Raw genomic sequence first — 26,800 nt, 5'->3', positions numbered from 1 at the left:
ATAAAATGGTATTCGTAATGGTATTACCTCAGATCTTTGGATTTGGTGGACTGATTTCAAAGGTGGGAAGGTGGTGCATGTCACGTTTCCCATTTAAATTTAATCGAGTACTGACAAGTACTTTTTGATTAATCTCGAATGAGGTGTATTATATCTCATAACTTTTTATTTGATGGACCGATTTTAATAATTCTTTTTGTAATTAATAGCTGGTGCTTGTTGCATAGTCTTATTTAAATTGGATAAAGCTCTGATAAGCACTTTTTGAGCAATGTTTGATAACGCATATTTACTTGACTCTTTTCTGTCTCGTCAACCTACGTTGTATTATTTGTCGATGTAATTGAAGTAGTTTCTTTTTCGTTTGCGACCAACAAAATTATGTAAATAAAGATCGAGTATATTACACAGTAAACCACCCGATAGACCCGATAACCCGATTAGAATTTTTTTCGTGTTCCTTAGAAGGACCGGACCGGGTATGCCCGATTTGGACCGTATAAGCTATGTAACGCAGAAGATTTGTAGGAACCTGATCGATCAGAACCTCTCGGTCCGAATGAGATTTCGTGATCGGATTTAAATCAATCATCTGCGTTACATACCTTCCCTGGTCCGGGTCGAGTATGCCCGGTCCGCTCCTTTTAAAAAACATGAATGTATAGTCTTGAGAAAATTGTTTAGTAAAAAAAATAAGAATTGATATTATAAATATGTTACATAACATAATATTACATTTATTTCCGTTTATGTTTTCCAATGTATTATTTTTATTTATATTTTTACTGTAAATACCAATTATCTTTGTTCATTTTTATATTATTAATTCGTTATTATTATTATGAAGTTTTACGAGTATTTACTTACTTCCATTAATTAACTACTTTCTACTACTTACGACTGCTCCACTGTGTAGAAACGGATTCCCTGCCAGACTGTCCTGATAACTGTATATATACTGAGTGCGCTTAGAAACATCGATAGCGCGATTCAGGCTCAGTTCGCGTAATTTCGATATTTTATTTTTGACATTTTTATTTATTTATATATTATTATTCATATTATAAGAACAGATTATAAATCTTATTGAACGTATATTTGGCATAACACCAAATAGGATTTTATGTAGAATATTCATTAATTACGTGAGCTATTTTTCGATCAGTTTCGACTGCATATAATTATAAATGCATAACAAATAATAAAAAACAAATAACTTTATAATATCTAAGTGTTTTATACATAAACACCAATATATTTAAAATACTATGTATTTAAGGTTAAACAAGTCGCTCATCTTTCCTTACAAACGTAGAACAGTAACTACTATAATGTTTGACGTTGACCATTCAAAATTAAAGCTAATATCAATTGATCTCGTCATTGTCTACATAATAATTATGTATGTAGCTAGAACCGTTAAAAAAGTAAACATTTAAAAATACAAACTTCTAAACTTTCATATTTCAACACTGATTTTACCTAAATTTTGGGCGAAAATGAATAGTATACGGATAAAGAATTTATAGAAAATTATTATTAGAATTAAAGAAATTATAATTATATATATATATATATATATATATATATATATATATATATATATATATATATAATTAGATATTTAGTTTAGTTATTCAAAATTGGAAATAAATTTATTTTGAAAAAAGACAATTAATAGTTTTTCTATAATAACTATTTTGCTAAAAGTCTATTCACATTTTTTTACGCGATTATTTTAGGAATGAATCATGGTGCTTTCATCCTGCGCGCGAGGAGTAGGGCAAGTAATATAATCTACTACAACTAGTATAATCGACAACTAATATAATCTACTACAACTAATATAATCGACAACTAATATAATCTACTACAACTAATATAATCGACAACTAATATAATCTACTACAACTAATATAATCTACTACAAGTAATATAATCTACTACAAGTAATATAATCTACTACAACTAATATAATCTACTACAACTAATTATATACTTTATTGCACTTAAGAACAGAATATACAGAAAATTACATATATAGTTGATGGCTAATATAATCTACAACAAATATAATCTACTAAAACTAACAGAATCGACAAAATCGACAACGAATATATTCTTCTTCTTCTTCTTTTGCTTCTTCTTCCCCTTCTTCTTCTTATTCTATTATTATTAAACATTTGTTAACCGACTTCAAAAAAGGAGGAGGATACTCAATTCGGTGACATTTCTGTGACGTATATATATTTTTTTTATGTATGTTTGGGGATAACGTCGTCGCTTATGAACCGATTTATATAATTATTTTTTTGTTGGAAAGGAGATACCCCTGGTGAGGTATCATGATAAGGAAACCAGGATCTGATGATGAGAGAAATCGAGGGAAACTCTCGAAAATCTGCATAACTTTTTACTGGGTGTACCGATTGTAATGATTTTTAATTTAATCGAAAGCCGATGCTTATCATGTTGTCACATTTAAATTTCATCGAGATCTGCTTAAATCTTTTGGAGTAATCTTAGATAATGAAAAATAAAAAGTAAACCACAATATTCAAATTCTAACTTCACTAAAAGGTACATTGAATATTTTAGCTTTACAAATACACTTTATATATTGTCACGGTTCCCCTGGTCTATTAGAGACGTAAATAAAACCAGGGTACCATGAACAAAAAAAATTTATTAAATTAATTAACCCGGTGAGGTAGAAAATAAAAATGTACGTATATGGGCGGGGTCGAGCACCCAATTCACACAAGCTCCAAATGCAGTTCGGCTCAGGTACTCTCCTGGTTCGCCGTGCAGGTGATATTCCCGGGAGTCGCGTGGCAGGATTCCGCTTTCGACCGGGGGCGGCAGGAACGGGTAGTTCAAGACCCGGCGGAGTGAACTCTCGGCGTCGGGGTTAGGTGGAAACGTAGAAATTGGTTTGAACGTCGTAATTGGTGAGCCAAACGTCGAAATCGGTGACCCAATCGTCGAACCCTGGAACGCGCCATCAAAATATAAAAATAAGCGTTCCAGCACAATTTGCAAACATCCACGGCACTGCGTTACAAAAGAAAGCACCTAAATTGTAGCAGTAGTGCCATGGAATCATAAAGCCAGAAGCGGAGATAATTATTTTTTAAAAGTAGGTTGACTTATATTTCAATATACAATTATAATAAAAAATATTAAAAATGAGGGTAGACTTGAAAGATGAAATCTAAGAACATAATTGAGATGAGATTTATGCTACTGAATACAAATATTATATTTTACAATAGGCATGATTTACTTGCATTACAACTACATAAATTGCCTGCGTTATAAAAATACCACTTACCCAGTTTGGGGGCGATAAACACTGACACTATAATATTTGTTGAATCGAGACAACGCTAAGCAAGGATCACACAATTTTATAAAGTACGGTTACGATGCTTAAATATATATTAGCCACCGTATAGAGACCGTAATAAAAGGTGTGATGTGCGTTAACTATTTCTTGAGACAAAATTCCAAAAATGAATGACGCGGCGGCGACCAGTACTGCCGTTTTTATAAGCCGAGACAAAAGATTCATTTGAATTTTTGAAAAAAGATAAAATGTTGCCCGCGCGAATATTTAAATGCCGGTTGATGAATTTATATAACTTGTTTGTAGAAAAAAATAAATAATTTATGATAAAATAGTGTATCATAAATTACTGTAGATTTTCATTTCATTTAATTATAATAAACTAATGTTTTTTTTTTTTTAAAGAAAAATCATTTCACGTATTAAAATATTAAATTTAAACATATTTTAATTTAGCAGCACAAATAATGTACGTATAACGTTACATATACCCCTCCTCGTCTCGAAAAGGGTTTTGTTCTTAAATAAAACCCGCCTTAGACTGCTCCTTGCATCTTCTCATTCATTCGTTTTCATTCTTCAACTTTCATTTTTCAACTTTCATTCTTCAACTCTCAATCAATCATTTAAAATCATCATTCAAAAAATTAAAGCATCAACAGCATTACATACGCTATTGGCGCGTCCTGTCAAACTTAAAGTCAGTAGTTATTATAAAGCTAGTGACTCATGCTAAAGAACAAGATGTTATAGAGGATTAATTATTTCTTCATCATCATTTCAGTCTTTCCCTGTCCGTAGCCCGTCTTCGGCTTGTGCAATTCAAAGCCAGCGGTTAGATGTTATCCCGCCATCGGTCGGTTTCATAAGTTCCAAGGATGTAGTTGAACCTTGTTATCCCTTAGTCGCCTCTTACGACACACACGGGAAGAGATGGGGTGGCTAAATTCTATTATTTAGTGCCGTAGCCACACAGCACATTTCATCATTCAGGATTCATTATTTATCATTATTATAGTTTTTATTTATTATTATTATTGGAAAGTTTTAGGTCTTTAATATGCCAAACGCCTATGTTTTTTCCGGACATATCTTCTAATACATATACAAGCGGTGATCGTTTTTCAATTACTCGACATTTAATATATTTAGGAGCCAACTTTTTACTGAAGTATTTGTCTTTATCGCTTAATATGTAAGTACGCTTAAAAACTACGTCACCGACGTTGTACTCAGCTGCTTTTCTGCGCAAATTATAGTGAGTGGTATTCTTAACATGTGCATTCCACAATGAGGCTTGCACATCGTTGAAAACTGATGAGAGACAACCGAGGTTTTCAGCGTATATGTCGCGTGGTAAGAACAAAACTTCGTCACCTAAGTCAGAATCTATATAGTGCGAACCGCATAATACTAACTCCCTGCCATACACTAAGAAGGACGGAGTGTACCCAGTAGCTATTTATATATATAAACAAGTAAAAATTCTGTACTTGTACATTCTGTTCATTTTTTACTACTTGAAAATCCTACTTGAAATTTTTTAGATTAGATTAGATTTTAGAAGGCCGGTCCCACTAGGTAATTCCGATACTTTTGACACTCTTTGAGACTTAATGAAGCATAGGAATATCTTCATAATATTATGCTTTACTTGGTACAAGCACCTAATTACGTACTCGACCAACATGTATATATTGGTATCCACTATGACCATATAACTATTGTAAAATTCTCGGGGCTGGTAAGGTACCTAGGGACTTTATTGCATCCACTAATGTGTCTATGTACCTACCTAGAGCGCGAGTTACTAGTAATACTTAGTCCATAAATGTTGTCATTTTCTGTGATTAGCTCCGTAGGTATCTATAATCAGTAGTTCGGTTCGAACTTAAATCTCGATACCTAGGTAGCTATCACATCTGACAATACAATTAATCTTAATTGCAAACTAAGTAAAACAGATACACAGGATAAGACCAATAAAGATATATAATACTAATACAGATTACATTGTACAAATATTTTTTCTTTTGTTTTTTCCTACTCCTCAAATCCTATAAAGCAACTTCAACTATCACCAATTAGTAGGTAAGTACTATGAAAAACATAAGAAATATAGGTAAGTACCAATAAGTAAGTAAGTACTATTTCGTACATTACTTGAAATTCGCCCCGGCTTCGCACGGGTGCAATGCTGATACAAATCTTTGCTGGATGCCTGGATAGACGTTCTAGAAAAACTATTGATATATACTAGCGTAATCTACATCGGTTTGAACTAATTTCATTTAATCAACTCTCAATTTTGTGAATCTTAATATACCTTGATAAATGGTAATTAATAAAAATGCTTTTATAACATGATTTTGTATGTTTATTTTATATTTATATGTGTATGTAAATATCTGATATACTGAAAATTTATTTATATCTAAATTAAAATAATTATGAATAATTTATTATTGTAAAAAGCAATAAATACACAAACTGTTGAATAATTAAAAAATATTTGATCATTACTTTAATATGTGAAACCTATGTACCTATTTTGTTTTATTTCTTGTTAAATAGTTGTCAATTTTAACACTCTACCTGAGCTAGCATGAATGAATACTACCTAAGTACATCAATAGCTTAATAAGTTAGAATATATGTAAATGCTAAAGTTTCTTGATCTAATATCTTATAATTGTTGTACTTATTTACTGACGACTTAGTATTTATTCTTTACATAACCACGTTAACCATTCTTTTGTAATATGTCCTTCTCTTATTATGAAATCTTAAGTCAATATAATAAGGGTCACGATAGTTTACACTTTTACAGTACCTATTATTATTCAACTGTATTTACAAAATAATACGCGTCCTTTTAAGTCTTCTCTATTTAGAAGAAGTTTTTAAAAGAAGAAGAGTTTAAAAATTATTTGACTTGTATTATTTGACTAGCTCGTTGGCGCAATTTGTAGTGGCCCTGCTATCTGCTCCGCGGGTTGTGGGTTCGATTCCCGCCTGAGTAATATTTGTATTTATATATTTATATATGTAATATTTGTGTTTATTAAAAAAAGTATTTAGCTATATCAGCCGGCTGTTACCTATAAAACAAGCATTAAGTTGCTTGCCGTCTTCGGCCTGCGTATTTCAAAGCAGTTGGATGGTTATCGGTCGGCTTTTTAAGTTCCAAGGTAGTAGTAGAACTGTGTTATCCCTTAGTCGCCTCTTACGACACCCACGGAAAGAGAGGGAGTGGCTATATTCTTTGATGCCGTAACCACACAGCATAAGCACAGTGTGTTTGTTATAAGATATTTATTATTTATTTTTTTATTAACTGATTATTACGCTTCAGCCTGTAATATCCCACTGTTGGCATAGGCCTCTTTGCCCATGTAGGAGAAGGATTAGAGCTTAATTCACCAAGCTGCTCCAATGCGGGTTGGCAGTTATATTCCCTACTATGATTAACGATCGCTATCAGGCGTACATGATAACAACGGGGACCGACGGCTTAACGTGCTCTCCGAGGCACGGTGGGGAGAACCACGAGGACTGCACAAACACCCAGACTACGGCAAATACCTACAACCAAAATTAATATACCCAATACAAATCAAAAGTTTGTCTTGTACGGGGATCGAAGCCGCAATCGCCAGCGCAACAGCCAAGTGATGTCACCGTTGCGCCAAAGCGTCGTCAACTAGTTATTAATTATTATCCACTGCTAATTAACAGCTAATTCTCTACTATGAGTAACTCAATTATTTTATATTAATTGGTATAAAATCCAAGATCGACGCATTTATGAGATCAAGGACAGACGCAAGTAAGGAATACCAAACCAGAAACAAAAATTTGTGTAAATATAAATATTAGGAGAGCAGTGAGCGTGAATCGAGACCACGATCATCAACATTATTTTACTTATAACAATTCTACACCAGAACGGTTGACATGTAAGTGACACGTGTAAAAATAGAAACACAAATATTGTTCTACTTTGTTGCGGGTAGCTTTGTAGCAGACAATATTTTATCATTTGTTTTTATTGATGACCTTGTGTAGGAAGATATGTGAGCAATTTTACGAAAGTAATAACTAAGAACACCATCAATCTTCGACAACTTTCGGTTTCTGTCAGTAAGGTCAGAAAATATATTTAACAATTTTAGCCAAATAATCATTACTTTGTGTATAAGCTGTTTAAAAATTTTAAAGGTCAGTAGGGGCGGCAAAAATTGAATAGTCCGAATTGTATTGACGTGATATTAATAAAATAAATAGGTTGGGTCAAAATTAGACATTAAATATTAGATGCAAAATAGCAATAATAATTAAAAAAATAATAATAAACTTTGATTTTTTTTTTGCATAACTTTGTTAAGTACCTAGAAAGAAGAGATCCACGAAGCGGAAAATTTATAGGTCAATTATTTAAGCTTAATGCCATAATTAATAAAAACAGAGATTAAAAAATAACAGTTAATTAACAATGGTGTAACTTTTTGAAAAATTGACATAATTTTTTTTCATCGAGGTTTTTTCGTTCAAATGATTAGATTACACCATAATTTATTCAAATTTTTAAATTGTTCTTTAATACTATTAAAAAAAAATTGTTGATATACCGGCTTTTTAAACGGTAAGCCTTCGCGGATGCCGTAACGACTTCGCGGAGCACTATTTTCAGCCCGATGAGAAAAAAGTCAGGTTCAACCAGATCATGTTTCTGGACTGGATCGGGATAGAATGAGGCATGCCAGATCCGGCAAGCTCTATCAGGACCAGATGTGGTCCAGACAAGGATAGCCTGATGTAAAATATAATCAAGTATGGGTTGTCTGGAAGAAATGGCTAATTAGCCATAAGTCCGCCCATTGTACTTCACTGTCTGTAACTATCTTTATGCTTTGTTTGTAATGTATTTGTGGTGTACAATAAAGTATAAAATAAATAAATAAATAAGTATGGGTAAGGCATACTGGATCAGGACCCGGTCTGGTCCAGATAAGGATAGCCTCATGTAAAATATAATCAAGTATGGTAAGGCATAACTGCAGCAGGACCAGGTCTGGTCCAGATCAGGATGGCCTGAAAGTAATTACGCTGAACTGAGCCTGAATCATGGTATCGATGTTTTTTAGTGCACTTAGTATTACACATTCAGGTACATTTATCAGGACAGTCTAGCAGGGAGTCCATTTATAAACAGTGAAGCAGTCGTAAGTAGTAGGAAGTAGTTAATTAATAGTTAATGAATAGAAGTTAATAAGTAAAATTTAATTAATAATACAAAAAATAATTGATATTTAAAGCAAAAACAAAAATAAATGTTACAATGTAAAAAATAAACGGAAAAAATATAATAATTATTATGTTAAGTAACATATTTATAATCTCAATTCACTTTTTTTTATTAAACAATTTTTCAAGAATATACATTCGTATTTTTTAAAATGACCGGACCGGGCCTACTCGACCCGGATCAGGCAAGTTATGTAACGCAGATGATTGATCTGGACCCGATCAGGAATCCTCATCTCATACTGATCAGGTCCAGACAAATTTTCTGCGTTACATACCTTATCCGGTCCAGCGGGCATGCCCGGTCCGGTCCTGCTAAGGAACACGAAAAAATTTCTACTCGGGAGCTTTAAAAAGTTATAAATAATAAAGATAGAGTTCTGGGAGTCGGGACGTTTTTATTGGAAATTTCCTCCTCTTTCGGAATCTTTTTTCAAAATTCCTTAGAAATTATTAACGAAAAACTAAATACCTTTTATTATCTTATTTTGTTAATAACAATCGCAATTTTAAATGTACTAATAAGCCCTTAAAACATTTTTCTAGGCGTCATTCCGAATTGAATGAGCTATCACACATATTTTTAGGAGCTTTATTTCTATTTAACACGTTTTCGAACTTGTTGACTAGACTATATATACTATACACTAACTAGTCCGTTGACGCAGTTCGTAGCGGCCCTGCTGTCTAATCCGCGGGTTGCGGGTTTGATTCCCACCTGAATTTGGGTGTAATATTTGAATTTTTATATTTGTTATTTTTATGTATATTTAAAAAAATAGCTATAACAATGGGCTGTTACATATAACATAAGCATTAGGTTGCTTAAAAATATTAGCTTATTAATAGTTTTTAATTTCGAAAGATATTAGCTGTTTAATTAGTGACAATTATTCTTGTATTATTAGGATGCTACGTTTTTAATTTATAAGACAAAATGGTCGAACATCTGTGCTGTTTGTTTGCGTGCGTTTTAGGACGAACTTATCATGATATTCTTTTAAATCTTTAATATAAAATCGCTGGATTTTAATTTTTTTTAAGATTCAGCTTGAAACTGCTGGACATAGGCCTCTTTCTCCATGTTGAAGAAGGATTGGAGATTAATCCACCAAGCTACTCCACTGCAGGTTGATGCGGGTAAATTCTAGTTATTATTAGACTAACAAGATGTAGATACCTACTGTTAAGCAAAATGGTAATGACAAGTATCTACTTACTAGAGTTTGTGTATATTTAATGGATATCTTGGTAGCATCTTAATTATATGTGTCATAAAATGTTGTAAAAAATAATTACGAAGGAGAAAACAATTATATAAGTACAATGTAATTTTTTTAAATCATAACCAATAGCTTTGTCTATGTAAGATACCTAATTACTTCGAGTAGCTAATAAAAAATAAAAAAAGCATTTTTTTAATCAGAAATCAAATCCATATTTTGAGCAATGACTTTTCTAAAATATTGTTTATATATTATATATATATATATATATATATATATATATATATATATATATATATATATATATATATATATATATATATATATATATATATATATATATATATATATATATATATATATATATATTAATATTGTATAAATAGAAATATCTAATTGTATACCTTACCTAAATTATTGGATACTCCATAAAACTTTTACTTATCCGACTTATAAATGCAAAAACTTACTGTAGGTTAAAACAGATTTTGGTGTAAAGCAGCCTTATGTAAATTACGCAGAATGGTAAATGTTCTTATTATAGCAGAAAATTGTCGATAACGAACGCAATAATCATTCATTCAAATAATTCTTACATTGAATAAGGTATTCATGTGGACTGACTGAGTTGATCTCATTACATAATATACCTACAAAATATTAGCATTACATTACATTATATACTTTATTGCACTCAAAAAATAGATATAAAACATACAATAATAGAAAGGTTTATGGCAAAGGTGGACTTATCTCTGAAAGAGATTTCTTCCAGTCAACCCATGGTCATGAGTAAGTGTTTCATATAGCGAGGTAAACAGTGCAAGAAGTATTCATTCAGAAGAAAATAAAAAATAAATAATAAATATTTAAAAAAAAAACACCAAAGAAAAAATAAATAAAATAAAAGAATAAAATTTATATATATATATATATACAAAAATGTAACATACTACATATTAACAAATACATATAAAGATACATACCAAAATATAAATATACTTATACATATACATATACATACTCACTATAATATATAAGTAAATACATACATATTCTATAATATACAGATGATTACACATTAGCTAGTGAAAGCAAGTGTTTCTATAATTTATATTTAAAGGAAACAAGGGAAGGACTAGTTTGAATGACTCTTGGGAGTTTGTTCCATAGTATGGAGGCGCGTACCGAATAAGAATTTAACTTAAATTTAACTTTTTTAGCATGTGGTAAATGAAAAATTTAAAAACTGATTGACTGACAATCTTGCATAAAGTACTGCAGCACATCAGTTGTCAAGAATTGATACTTGAAAAGAATAAGAGTTCAAAACATGTTTATAACCTACAAAAAAATGAAAATGAATTGCCATAAGTAACTAGTACGTGCGTTACTTCTAAATGACTCGCACTGCACCAAATTCGATTTATTTTTTTGTTTTGACAGGACGAGGTTTGTATGAAAGAGAATAAAAACTGCTTATTTACTCACAGTAAAAAGTAGAGTTACGAAGATCGCCGACTCACTCAGCTTACATCAGCTACTAATAAATATTTGTTTTACTTTTTATTTCTTAACTTTTATTTAATTGTTATCAATGTTCATACTGGGATATATTTAACGATGAATACGTACAAGTGCCATGTTAGTTTTCCATATAAATGGTATCGATGGTAGGTGGTATTATATGCGTAATTCCTGTGTCTAGAAAAGTATTGACATGATTGACGGCGACATGGACGAATATGATCATGTTTCATGCTAATAGTTCTGATGTTACGTGTTGTTTATAATGTAAATAATAAGCTGTAGGTAGTATTATTTTTAAATCATAATCTTCGATTTGTTTTTTTTCCAGAACTCTCTTATTATGTTTATTCCTAAGTCATTTAATTATGAAAAAAAAAACATAAGGAGGTCTCGGATCAACGTTTTTAACTATAAGATAAGATCCTTTAGAAAAAATACAATACTAACACCCATCAATCAAAAAAAGCGCGAGTATCAGTTTCAGTCACAATTGCTCTAATTCGTCTAAGGTTTAAAAAAACTAAAAGAAAATTACAAGGACATTTTTTTTTTTTTTTTTTTTTTTTAAATAAATAAATATTTACACAATACACACACGGTCGTCTGTTTCTAAAGTAAGCAACTTAATGCTTGTGTTATAGGTTACAGCCGACTGGTATACAGCTACATATTTTTTTTTTTCGATAAAAATACTTATAAATAATACATATATAAATAAATATTTATATTACACCCAGACTCGGGGTGGGAATCGAACCCACAACCCTCGGAGCAGAAAGCAGGGTCACTACAAACTGCGCCAACGGGCTAGTCAAAACATTTAAGTCATTCATAGAGTGACAGATTTAGAAATTGTACTAATATTCAGAATTGGCAGAATTTACCTATTATTAGAGTAAATAATACCTACAAATTACTCAAATTATTTAAATTACGACGAAGACGAGCGGCATTTATTACACTATATCAAACAATTGTGATAAATTTACTCTTTAAGCACTACCTTGATAATATACTCATAAATCATAGTCAAGTGTCAAGCATTTGTATAACAAGGATATTTCTCCTTTCTTATACTATTATCAAATTATATTCTTATTTTTACTATACCTATTCATAAAGGTTTACTTTAAGTATCCCAAAAGAGGATTATTTAATTATTTTATTTTTGTAAATACAAAACGTCCATAATCTTATGTATTTTATATATATATATATATATATATATATATATATATATATATATATATATATATATATATAATATAAATAATACTTATTTATTGTACGTATTTAATTATTCATAATCAACATAGCATATTGAAACAAAATTATTTTTTTTAAAAAAGCTACGGCTTTTTGAATACGAATATAGGTACTCCATAAATAACATTGTAATATAATTTTCATTCACTGATTTATTTACACGTATTTTGCATTTCGTAAATTATGGGTTTGATTTATAAAAGTGGAGCGGGCAGTTGTAAGTTTGTGTGTGTGTGTGTTTTAAAACAAGTTTTATTGAAATCGGTTACCCTATTAGCCGTGAAAGTCAAACAGACATACCGTCACTTTTGTATAATAATTAATTTTGTATAAATTTAAAATATTTATTTGTTAAAAAAAAACTGAGGCATTAAATCATCATATTACTATCTGTTATATACCGAGACTAGTGGTTGTCTGCTGCTTTCCTCGATTCTGCGCGAGCTACTATGTCGTCATTAGTTTAATAGTTACCTAATAACAGGTTTTATCGAATTGTCTGCCATTTCTGTTACACATGAATAGTAGTAGCGTTAGCAGGTTCTGACTCTGACAAGTCAGATCAGACAGCTGTTAACAGTTAAAGGGATCCCAACAAAAACATTTTCATGTAAAATGTTGCCAAGACGAGATCATATGGCTCGCACTGTCAAAAAGTTATCAGATCTCACGTAGAGCCAAGCTTCTAACTCTACACGCCCTTACTCTACAAGCTCTAACTTCAAAAACTCTACATCTTAGTCAAAATATGTAGCTTGGCCGTTTCGTTACTACCGGCTGCCGATGTTATAGATGACATATATTTTGATGATATATATTTTCTCTTTTTATTTTTATTTGTATTATATATTAATTATTCTTCTTCTTTTTATTTTTTCTTTAATAGAACTATTGTATAACAGAAAAGTAATAAACAGTGAATAAATTTTTCACCTTACGCCCACGTGGCGGTGGCGTGGGTTTTTGACAGTGCGAGCCATATGATCTCGTCTTGGCAACATTTTACATGAAAATGTTTTTGTTGGGATTTCACTTCTTTTTGTAAGTTGCTTATGACAATATTTTGTTATTTTGTTCATTTTCTTTCTTTTTTGGGGTGTATTTCTTGCAAATCAGAGGTGCCTTGTTTCATAGATCACTCTCTATCTTTGCCTTTTTTCTTTATTGGTTTACTGTTTATAATAAGCGATAGATCAGGGCGATACTTGGCTTTTAGGCGATTATATTCGACTATAGCTGCCTGTTGTGCTTTAATACTACTAAAGTCAATATTTATTTAATAACCGATTTTTATTTTTTATGTATTTTATTATCATTATTTATAACAAGGAGTAACAAGGAGTCCCTATATCAATTTTCAGACCTCTAACATCAAAATTTGCGGAAGTCTCATACAAACTTCCATCCCCTAGTTTAAGGGGTTGGGGGGTAAAAGTTCCAAGTTTTAGATTTTTTTTTTGTTGTTTGTGTACTAATACTAGCCTACATACCAAATTTCAGCTTTCTGGGACTTCAGGAAGTACTCTAAGAATTTTGATGATCATCAGTGAGTGACGAAATCGGGGTTTTTTAGATATCAATAAAATCTAAAGTATAAGAGCTATGCAATTGAAACTTTATATAGTTAATAAGTTCACTATTGACATCACATCCCGAGAATTTTGTTTATCTAGTATAATCCGAACCCAAGTTATGAGGGTTCAAAAAAACGACGAAGCGCTTCGAGAAAAGATAGGTAGTGCTTTTCGTTTTTTTTTTTTTTGGCTCGTCTTGGCGGGGGCACTACCGTGCCCCCAGATTGTGGACAAATTTTCTCAAAGTGAAGAGGCGAGTTTTGCTACAATTGCAGATGCTGCTCAGGGTGACTAAAATGCTGATGTATGATCAATACAAATTATAGATGACGTTAGTACCATCGTCCTAATATATCGCATCCAGCCACTTGGCTACTCATTCAAAATAGCAAATTCATGATCATATGGTGATATGTATCCCAGTACAAACTCATATTATTATTTATCTGAAGAAGGACCCTGATCTACATTTTATAATTCTCATTTGACCAAAAATAAATAAAAAACTAAAAACAATAAAAAATTCAGCATTATTGGTTAATACTCGGTTTTTAGGCTAACTTTGTTAATTTTATTGAGTACTATTTAGCTATTGATAGATCACGTCAATGAAGTTCTGTTTCTGAAGGATATAAAAAAACGGGCCAAATGCGAGTCGGATTCGCCCACCGAGGGTTCCGTACAAACAAAATTATTAAAAATATTTTTATTATATGATGTACCTAAAAATTTATGCTTTTCGCAATTTTTCCTTTATCTGTGCTATAAGACATTGCTTCGTACCAAATTTCAAGATTCTGAGTCCACGGGAAATACCCTGTAGGTTTTGATGCCCTTGCAAATGTCGAAAATTTGCAGCATAAACGGCTGCATCTTTTGATTGCATTGGTTTAGAAGTTTGATGTTTTCACAGCTTCAAGGGACAGTAGGACATTTAAGAGTTATATAAGACAAAAGATATTATTGGGATTTGTAACTGTTAAATTTAACATAAATAAAAGATATTTTTAAATAAATTGGAATTTATTGATAATTATGTTTGTATCACAAAAAATATTTACAAAGTGTAATTTTCTTAATAAGCTTGTTTATTTATATAGGAGATTACTTCTGCTTCCGAATTTTACTTGCCCATCCGCTGGATTGACCACTCTTGCTGACACAGTGGGCAACGGTTATTCTGCTTCACCCAGAGCGACATACAGCAGAAATGAAAGCTGTGGTTACACTCTCCCCACACAACCACGCAGTCTTGCTTGCCGTAGGAGTCCTTTTTGCTCTCACCCTGACATCTCAGACAGGCGTCTGTGAAAAATATAGTTTAACACTTTAACTTTTAATAAATATATATTTGTTGTAAAGAATTCATTATTATTCTATCATTTAACGGATACACAAACGGATTTTCTTAGTGATCTTACATAATGTATGTTTTGATTCGATTAGATATTTGCAAAGACATATAACATTTAACTAAAAAGAGATAATTTAAGAAAACAAAATTTAAACTACAACATGTATTTATATAGAAGCTGTTTATCATATAAGAAAACGAACTGTTTAACTGCTCTTACATATGTATATATAAAAGCAGTTCAGTTAATATTTGCAATTTGCATCTCAATAGTTGACGAAACGCTGATAATATAATGTAATTGTATGATATCATTAGATACGATAGAAAACGTTTCCGTTTGTAAAGTTTCCACTTCCTTAGTACAATACGTGATGCAAGATTGGTACAAAGATACTGCGTATTATGTAAAGACAAGTAGATTATACAATACCACATAAAAAACTATTAATAATTCAGAAAACATCACTATATCGTTTAAAGATGCATAACGCATTATTTAATAACTAAACAATATTAGTGATGCATAAATGCAACTTAAATACGTAAATAAGAGGTTTACGTGTGTTTTACAATTATAAAGTATTGTTTTGACATAAATTATCGTAAATGTTTTAAGTATTTCTCATACTTTTACAACTGCGTATTAAGCACTTATATTAATTACTTATTATATACGATTAAAATACTTATTATAATCTGTTTTCTTCAATTTCGAAACTACGTCCAATTTTATTTACAAAATAATCTGTTTTAATTATGATTACTATAATATACTTAAATGTCCCGATTATAATAATTATGTAATTGTAAGACATAACTAAAAATGTGTATATTGGATTTTGGAAAGCTTGTGTAAAAATACGCTTAACAATATTTACACAAAATTTTCATAACTATATCAGTTTTAATTCTGCACCCCAACTAAAAATGTTGCATAATAAAAACCTGTACTGTCGGATTACTTTTCCAAGTAAGTGAAGTCGCGATAATTAAATAATTATGTACCCCGTACAAATTATGTACACATATTTACCACCCGGTCTTTGCCAAAGAAAGTAAACGGATACAAGGGCCTGAGGGCGACCTTTGATTGAGAGCGACATTTAATTGTACCAGCATCGTTAATAGTTATTTCTGTTAGGAGGATACGAAACATATGTGAGGACAATGCCGCTGTCGAGCTATTTATATAAAACTGAAATTGATCTTTTTAATAAAATTATGCACATGGTTACAAAAATTAGCATTTTACTGATAATACGTATAGTATTTATTTGATGTACGTTACTTATTTCTTAAATTTCATTTCTTATTTTTTGTGAAAAGGGCTTATGAATAAATAAATCTATATAAACTCCATCTAAAAATAAAAGTCCTATTATGTAAACCTGACGAAAAATAGCTACTGGATAATTAGATTTTTAACTTTTTTTTAATATACTTAAGTTCACTGTGCTCTTGTGGCTTTGATGTCTGATGTCACCAATGCAGGCTCTAACAGAAGAACAGTGCCTTAGCAGTAAACATTTGCTGCTAAGCAATGCTGAGGCAGAGACCTGGTTGGCCTTCTTGAACTTGTTTTATGTTTTTAAATTTCTAATCTTGCCGCTGTATTCGTTTTTCTGTTTCTTTTCTTTTAATTTATTACTTTGTTTTACTATGCAGGATGTAATTGTTTATAATGAGGCCAATAAATAACTTTTCTTTCTTTCTTTGTCATCAAATTTCAAATACTTTTTTTCAAAAGTCTTACTTTCAAATACTTTTTTTTTAAATGAGTTTGTTACAGGATAGTGTGGAGTCCCAGCTAAGGCAATGTGTCCCTAATACAAATAGACTTTAAATATTGATTAACATTTCCCCGTACTTTCATTAGTTTCTAAGTAGAAAATATTTTAATTAGATATTAATTACAACACGAACGAATTGGTGATGCATGAAAAGGCTGTCACAACACAAGAGTAAAATTTGTCACAACGCAGAGTAACCTCAAATACCGAACAGTACTTTTGGAAATCTAATTTGAAACACGCATGCAGGCTGCACCCTGCTAATGTTGCTAGTCTTATATCGTTCAGTTTATCAAAAAACTATTTGTATATAAAAATTACCGACATCGACATTTACCAACATACATCACAGCACTATAGTAGTCCATGGTTACCCATTCCGCTATATTTGTTTACAAAGTAAGACTTTTATTTTTTGATGGAGTTTATATATATATATAATATTGACTCCTCACGATATCTCTGGAACCATAAAGCTTAGATACTTGAAATTTGGTAGGAATATTTCTTTCGCCGAGTAGAGGTCAGCTAAGAACGAATTTTAAAAAATTCCATCCACAATAGGGGGTTAGCGATGGAAAATTCCCTTTATTAAACTATAGCTCCTATCAACTTCGGATTTTATGACAAATCATCCCCAATAACTATTGCGGGGGTAGGCATTAACAATGAAAATTTTAAATGTATGTAACTCCGAAACTACTGAACCAATTTTTATTAAATTTTGTAGGCATCTGTAATTTGGTCAACTTGGGAGATAGGGTAGTTTTTATTTCAATTGGACCCGGTAGGTGGCGCTGCTATCGGTATGTAACTCCGAAACTACTGAACCAATTTTCATCAAATTTTGTAAGCATCTGTAATTTGGTCCAATTGGGGAGTCAGGGTAGATTTTGTCTCAATCGGACACGATAGGAGTCGCTGCTATCGGTATGTAAGCTATCAAATCTGGTAGCTATTTTCCGGGTAGGACAACGTTTGCCGGGTCAGCTAGTATATTATGTATACAATTCTCGTATTGTCACAACGTTAGTTACAATACTCCTCCGAAACGGCTGGACCGATTTTTATGAAATTATATGTGCATATCAGGTAGGTCTGAGAATCGGTCAACATTTATTTTTCATACACCTAAGTTATAAGGTGGAGGGATTAAGGGGGTTAATAACATATATGGCAAAACAACGTTTGCTGGGTCAGCTAGTAATATATAAGATTATAGGTCAATAGGCCTACATTTATATAATCGCAGCATATATTTATTAAAACCATTTAAATTTTCGCTTTTAGTAAGCATAGGCACATGTACGTACTATGGTTTCATGTAAAATAATTTCTCAGCATCAATTTATTCTCTTAATTAAATGTCAATGAACGTTCAGGGAGTGGATTTCTCTTGTTTGTCGAACTTCGAGGAACACACGATAAATTCTTGTTCCTTTTTATAATGCAATGTACTCAGTCATCAGTTTCAATTCTTCATGCCCTAAGTATTATAATAACAAAAGTATACGGTGACATTTAATAATGTACCTTAATTTTAGAAGATTATTAGTTACTAGCTGTCACCTGCGTTGATTTGAGGAAAAAATAGCCTTCTTTCTTCGTTTTAAAGGTGAAGTTAGGTATAGCCTTCCTCTTTAAATGGGCTATCCAAATCAGAGGAATTTTTCAATTCGAACCACTAGTTCCTGAGATTAGTGCGTTTAGACAAACAAACAAACCAATTGTCAGGTTTATAATATTAGTATAGTTTAGTACAGATTACGGTATATAAAACATGTCTTACAATGTTGCGACGTAAATATTTATATAATTTATAATTGACTGGATTGAAAGAATAAACTGGAATGATGCAGTGAGATCAATCGATTTAAAAAAAAATTGATTAAGTCATTTGTTCATTTGTTGTATATTTAAGTAGATTGATATATTTTCCTTAGTTTAAACAAAATAAATTTCTGAACGCACGCATAAATATTTGACAACCAATATATATTTCAATTCTTTTTCATTACTGACATTACTAATAATATTGAAAGATTGACAATATTCAAGCCGTCATAAATATCTAATTAAAATAATTAATTAATGTACAATCCCAAAACGAGGTAATTTTGTTTATTACACATACCTATAACGGAACAGATACGGAATAATTATAATAAATCTAAAGATTTTTATTGATAAAATTACTCGCTAAAATATCGATAATTTTTGTGGAAATACGTAAAATAGCATGACAGGCAAAGAAGAATAATTCCTTTGTTTACCGTCGTCTCACAATGGTGGTTAAGCGGTCGGTCAACAGATGTTTTTGTGGTATTTTCTTGCAGAAAGTTACATATTTTTTATATTATTTCAATGTGTAACTAACGTATAGTTACAAAAATATAAAAATTTTGAGAGAATAATAAATAATGCGATTGGTTAAATTTATAATGTAAATAACCCTTCCCTTTGATTCTCATACTTTTATTTAAAAATCATTGTTATACGTTAAAATGTCTTCTGTTTTTGTCACATTTCATAACGCCATGTGATAAATATAACAATAACGTAGGTACTGCATTGCTCTATAATTTAATTTTCAAAAAAATATCTTACTATCTTCTACATTGGAGAAATCGTCCGTGTTGTCTTGATCCAATTGGAAGCTTACTACTTATTTCACTTTAAAAAACTTACTTATGTACTGTAAAAAGAATAATATATCTTGTCGAATAAACGTACATTTAAAGCATACTTATTAGTTTTTACTTTATAGCAAAAAATTAAAGTTTATTGAAGCTATTATTATTATCAAACACAAAAGACGTGAATAAGCAAATATGTACCTATACTATGTAATGGCGCGTTTACTCTTTAAACAACATTAGATTGTGTTTTATTTATTAGAAACCTTTAAACGTGTATATTAATTGTAATTTTTAAGTACTAAATTAAAATATATATATATATATATATATATATATATATATATATATATATATATATATATATATATTATCGTCTAAACGTATACAACAAAGCAACAACAAAACTAAGCGTATACAACAATATTTATATATAAATATTGCTGGCAAACGAAAAAAAAAACCGACTTCAATTACATCGACAAGTAATACAACATAGGTAGACGAAAAAATAGTCAAGTAAATACGCATTATCAAAGATTACTCCAAAAGTTGTAATCAGATCTCGATGAAATTTAAATGTGACCACATGATAAACATCGGCGTTCGATTAAATTAAAAATCATCAAAATCGGTACACCAAGTAAAAAGTTATGCGGATTTTTGAGGGTTTCCTTCGATTTTTCTGGGATCCCATCATCGGATCCTAGTTTCCTTATCATGGTACACTTAAGATATTTCCTTTACAACAAAAAAGAATTATCAAAATCGGTTCATAAACGACGAAGTTATCCCCGAACATAGATAAAAATTATATATATATAATATATATATACGGTCGAATTGAGTAGCCTCATTCTTTTTTGAAATCGGTTAAAAATAATACAGAAAAAAAAAACAATAAAAACATTTTGTGTAAGATGAATTACGCCATACTTTATTAAACGCGATTATTTACGCCATAGTTATAATATGCCTATTACGAGTAGGTATACTTAATGTCAAAGCATTTTCTATCAGCTTACGTTAGGATGTACCAATACAAGAACGGGCCTTGGTCCGCTCGGCTTCGTAAAGTTGAGGCCGTTATTAATAGTATAAATTCTATTTTATTTCGTACTTTATATTACAGGAAAGTAATTAAGGTTTAATATCTTCAGTGCCGGCTGCAACAATATTGTATCACTTTCGATTTATTAACTAGCACTAAAGAGCTGTATTAACAACATAGTCAGATCATAATTAGGTATGTGTTTATGGAACTACTTTAGTAGCATAACAAATATTAAAAAAAAACACAAATTAGCCTAAGAACTTCAATAATACTATGTATGTACATAATGTAACATATATAATGTTACTGATTTATTTTGGTGGCGTAATTGCTCTTTTTTTCTTGTTGTCGTATATTAGCGCGGTCCTTGAGACGTGTGGTTTTGCGTATGGGGCCATAGGTGGGAATCTGGTGAGTAGGGCTTAGCTCATCATCATATCATCATATGAAGTCTATATTCATAGGCTCCTTCTTTATAACTGACTTTTAAATAGGGGCGTGTTATTGGTCTGTACCTATTTTTTTACTTTGATTATACTTTGTATAATTTATCCGACGTTATAAAGGACTGCTTATCACCAGTTTCAGTAAACATAAAAGTCGACGCACTGTGGCACCTAAATAAATACAAGGTGATTGATCACAAATATTAACAATGGAAATAAATGATACTGGTCTTTACTAGTATATTTTTTAGACAAAGTCATATGGAGGGTAACGGGACGTACACACAAAATATTTATTTTTATGGGAATGTTTATCTACGATAAGAAGATTCATGCATATGACTGATATACTATGAATATCATTTTTTTTTTAATTTATGCAGTTTGTAAAAAGAAAATATTAACAGTTGATATTGCTCTTACATATATTACACTCACACCGATACAATTTTGTACAAGTAAATTAAACGTATAAGGAACCAAGATTTATACTTTCACACATGCACTTATGTGCTTACACAAGGAGCACCAGTGTGTGTTGCGTCCATATTAAAATTTTATGGTTGTGTGACGGTGTGTGCGGGTGTGGCAGTGGTATCAAACATTTACTGAAAATATAAACATGTTCACTACGTTAAATTAAACCCATAAACAAGTAAAGTAAAATAAAATTACCGCTGTAAACATATTTTATTCAAACGCTAGCTGACACAAAAGATAGTGTCTGAAAATCTTTCATATTCTACGCAATTTTCTTCAACTTTCAATAAGAATCTTCTACGAAGTATCGGTCCAGCTATTATCAAGTTTTGCGCTTAGCAATACTTATAGCGATTCATTTTTATTTATAAGCATGGATTATGAAAATTTTTGATAAATTTCAGTAAATCAATTGGCCAATACAGATAAATTATTTCACTGACCAAACTTTTTCATGATTTGTTTACAGTATAACTTTTAACAATGTTCTGATGTAGTAGTCCGTGTGCCGTGTGCAAGCCTGAGCACGATCGATTTTAGCGGATTCGATTCTCGCTCGGCATGGATTTTTACAAATATTTTCTTCCGGTTGTGGGCCTCCCACCTCGCCTCGGAGAGCACGTTAAGCTATCACCGACAATATATCCGCCAACCAACAGTGGAGCAGCGTGGTGGATTAAGCTACAATCCTTCTCCTACATAGAAAAAGGCCTATGCTCAACAGTGACAGGGCTGAATCAATAACTTTTAAAAAATTATGTAAAAAAATTTATATAGTGTCATGGGACACCAGGTAGGAACAAAGTTCCTTCGGATAGTATAGATGCAACACAATTTGAAAAAAAAATCTTGAATTTTATATATATTTTCTAGTTCATGATTTTTTTTTTAATTTTGTTGATTGGTTTTTAATTAATTACATAAAAGTAGTTAGGAAATTTAATAAAATAAATCAAACAAAATAATAATAATAATAATTCAAACTATTAGGTGAAATAAAAAAACATGTGTCTTTATTTATTTATGTCGACAGTATAAAATTACATAAATCATTTAAAAAAAAGTTTACTAGTAATATTTTAGTTTTACAAACGTCATATTATACAGTCGCATGACTGATATTACGTCACTTCCGTTATATATTTTTCTTACGGTTTTAGTATCACATTTTTTTCAGTTTGGTCGCCCAGCCAAATGTCAAGCCTGCCGTAAGGAACTTCGTTCCAAAAATATTAATATGTCTCGTTCTTGTTAAAATCAAAACTGTTCGACACTTCTGTAGCTTCGTTACACTGTCGGTTTGTGCACATTTCTTCCAGTACTTTTCCATTAAAACCTGAGTGCATCCATATTTCAAAGTATGTGTGTATCATTTATGTATGCCACTTGCACGCACACAATTACAAGAACCTTTACAGTTATAACAAATTAGCTTTAAGACTGATTGATTTGCAATGTAAAAATGTAATATTTACTTTTTTATAATTTAAACTTGATTCAGAAAGAAGTTGCATTGTCAATTTACATTGTATATTTTATTGTATGTATAAAAAATATTTCAATGGAAATATTACCTTGAAGTAATTAAAAAGTAAAACTTACACTGTATTTACAGGATTGACACTTGGGCATATAGAATGTAGACACATTACATTATTAGATGGCGTCCACTGAGTATCAGTAAATATACGCCAAGAAATTTCTTCCAAAATTTGCAAGACGTATCATATTATTTTATTTTTTTATCGTCGAATACAAAATACACATATTATTTATTTTATTTCACATACATACTAATTAAATCATTTTGATTGCTAGTCCAGTTCTAAGTATTTTATTTAATAAGACTCACGCGTCTCATAAACTCATCTCGCCTACCTATGTACAAACTGTAAATATAAACTGTAAAAGAAAATGAATGCTCTTTATTATTATATTTCTTATCGTGACCATAATATATACGAATTATTAGATATGTAAAAAAAAATATAATATTAAAAATGGTTCGATGAAAATACATAACTATATCTTGTTACCATTAGCAAACTAAAAAAAAAACCTTAAATTATTTAATGGTAACGATTATTTATTCGTTTATTAATTTTAATAATTATGATTATTCATAGATAATAAATTGATTATGCAAATCTTATTAATAGTATTATATAATTAATTAATTAATAATAATAAAACTATATAATAATAAATTATTGGTAATATTTTTTTTATTGAGCATGGTTCGTATTGTGGAATTTTGGGTTTAGAATAACAGAGTCAAAGAGATCAAATTTCATCTCTTAGTAAATGACACGGCGAAGTTTGTACCACTAAACTTTTTTCGGGACAAAATCGTTTTTTTTATTTTATTTTTTTTATTTATTTATTTTACTTTTATATATTTTTTTACATTGTCCTAATTATAACAAACACAAAAAGAAAGAATTATCCAATCCGGTATAACTGTTCGGAAGTTATGCCCGTAGGTACCTACATATGTTTCGGAAATTAATTTTTACTTATATAGGTTTAGGTTATTTAGAAACAATCAGGAACTCATATTCGTATTGCCACACTCCAAATTATTGTAAAAATAATTGACAGGACTGAAAGTAGTCTACGCTAACGTACGTCTAAACGTCTAAAGTTTAAACTTATGACAAAACTTGATTTTCACAAATTGTGTGTCTTATTTTTTATCAACACGAAAAAAATACGATCTCGATTTTTTTTTATATATTAATATACATAATTTCTTTCTAGACATTAATAAACCCTTAATCTTTTAAGTTTTGATTCTGGAAATTTCTCGTGTATTACTATGTATGCGCGTAAGTATTTACGTTTGCAGCCTTTGTGTGTGTGTGTGTGTGTGTGTTGTGGAAACGTGTGAAAATCATATGTAAACTGAAACCATGGTACTATCGATGGATTTTACCTTTACTTGTTTATTACTTTTATAATGCTTAGATGCTTTGAAATTAAATTCAACAGTGACTGCTTAGAATTGTTCGAAATAAAGCCAGGAGTTCCACAGGGAAGCATACTTTATCCTATTTTATACCTAATATTCACATCGGACCTGCCAGTCAACAGTTAAACCAGAGCAAAAAAAACTTTTATAATGTTATTCAAACTAGTTTCTTTACGTGAGTCCACGTGAAAAACACAATACTTAAATATCTAAGATTATTCCGTACTGTATACCTATAGAAAGGAAAGCTTTTTCATTTGTACTCGATAAACATAAAACTACCAAATCAAAATAAAATTCAACTCAGGTGAAACTACGAGGAAACCTCCAGTATCGACAACGAATTACCGTTTTTACGATTAATTTACTCTTATCCTTCCTTATCTTACAAGTCATTCTCTTATTTACAGTGTCATAAAAATCGGTTGAACTTTATTTTCTTGTTAATGAAATAGAAACGAAACTACTTCCGCGTTGATTACGTTAGATTAGTTGTCACAATGTGAATTCCTTGTTTAAAAATATAATGAAAATCACTACTTATTAGCTACTCGCTACTTATTGTCTAGATAAAAAGTAGAAGCATTAATTAGTACGTTGACGTCTTTCGCCAGAACTGATGTTTAACGTTTTTGTTTCAGGTTCAAACAGACAGCGTTATCTCAGCAAACGTTTACTACCACAAACAATGCTGAGGCAGAGTACAGATTGACCTTTTCTTTTTTCCTATCTTTGTGTCCTCTATCTCTTTTTAGATTGTATTCTTATATTATTGTTAATATTATGTTATACTTTTTTTTTAATTGTTAACGTTGTTAAATTTATAGCCAATAAACAAATTTTCTTTCTTTCTTTATGGTAGAGGCGTACAAATTTCAGTCTAGTTTTTTTTTTTTTTTTTATAAATCAGTTCTCAGATCAATTCAATATTTTGGTAAAAATATTTTTTTTTAAATGTTTGATTTGTTGAGTTTTTGTTCGTTTCAATGCAATAAACTCAAAATGTATATTCGGTTTTAATAACTTCAAACAAAATGTATAGAAATATCTCGAAAATTTAAAACCAGTCGTTAAAACCACGAGGAAAGGTGCAGCAGACTGCAACTTCCAGAAATAACACGTCAGAAATAACCTAACTGCATTCGTGTCAAACGTTCTTACGTTGAGAAGGGAAACCAGAAACGTTTTCATAATGAAATAATTGTTAAAAATAGAAATTAAAATAGCTTTATTCGTCATTTTATAATACAAAATTTTTTATGTATTAATTATTTATTTTAAAAGAGAAGCTACCACCGATTCGGAATTTAGATTCTGTAGAGAAGAATCGACAAGAAATTCCGCAATTACTCTTTTAAAAATAATATATAAATTGTGTTTTAGTACAAAATTAGTGATATCTTGCATGAAATACAGCGTTACTAAGTCCACTAATCTTTATCATCTATGTAATCGTGAACCGAATAATAAGCTTCATCTATTAATTTCTTTTCAATAAGCACTTTAAACTTCTGTTGAGAGTTGAGACAATTAAAAAATCGTTTGTGGGATCTTCTTATTATACTAGATTGTTCAATAAGTCCTGAGACTAACCTGGAAATGGCGCATATATTAAAAACTCTTTTGATTTTTAAAAAGTACTGGCTATCAATACAAGAATATGTGTCAAATTTTTAAAAATGGAACAATAAAATTATTGATTTTGAAACATTTAAGTGACGCTACGGTTGTAATTTCGATACAATGGAAAAAAACGAGTTTCGCGTGTTGATAAAACATTGTTTTTTAATGGGAAAAAATACCGTTGAAGCACA

General features: G+C 30.6%; 1 protein-coding gene across 1 annotated transcript in view; it reads right to left on the bottom strand.

Moving 5' to 3' along the window:
* Positions 1-15,322: 15,322 nt before the first annotated feature.
* Positions 15,323-26,800, bottom strand: part of LOC123656405 (RING-box protein 2) — a 39,910-nt gene continuing 28,432 nt past the window's right edge. Inside the window, exon 2 of the mRNA XM_045592098.1 lies at positions 15,323-15,557. Coding sequence (XP_045448054.1) covers positions 15,376-15,557 — 182 coding nt within the window. The 3' untranslated portion in view covers positions 15,323-15,375. The remainder of the gene's footprint in view (positions 15,558-26,800) is intronic.

The sequence above is a fragment of the Melitaea cinxia genome, chromosome 1 (assembly GCF_905220565.1).
Source record: "Melitaea cinxia chromosome 1, ilMelCinx1.1, whole genome shotgun sequence".
Classification (NCBI taxonomy): domain Eukaryota; kingdom Metazoa; phylum Arthropoda; class Insecta; order Lepidoptera; family Nymphalidae; genus Melitaea; species Melitaea cinxia.
The sequence above is the reverse complement of the archived record's forward strand: the minus strand, read 5'-3'. Positions and strand labels throughout refer to the sequence as shown.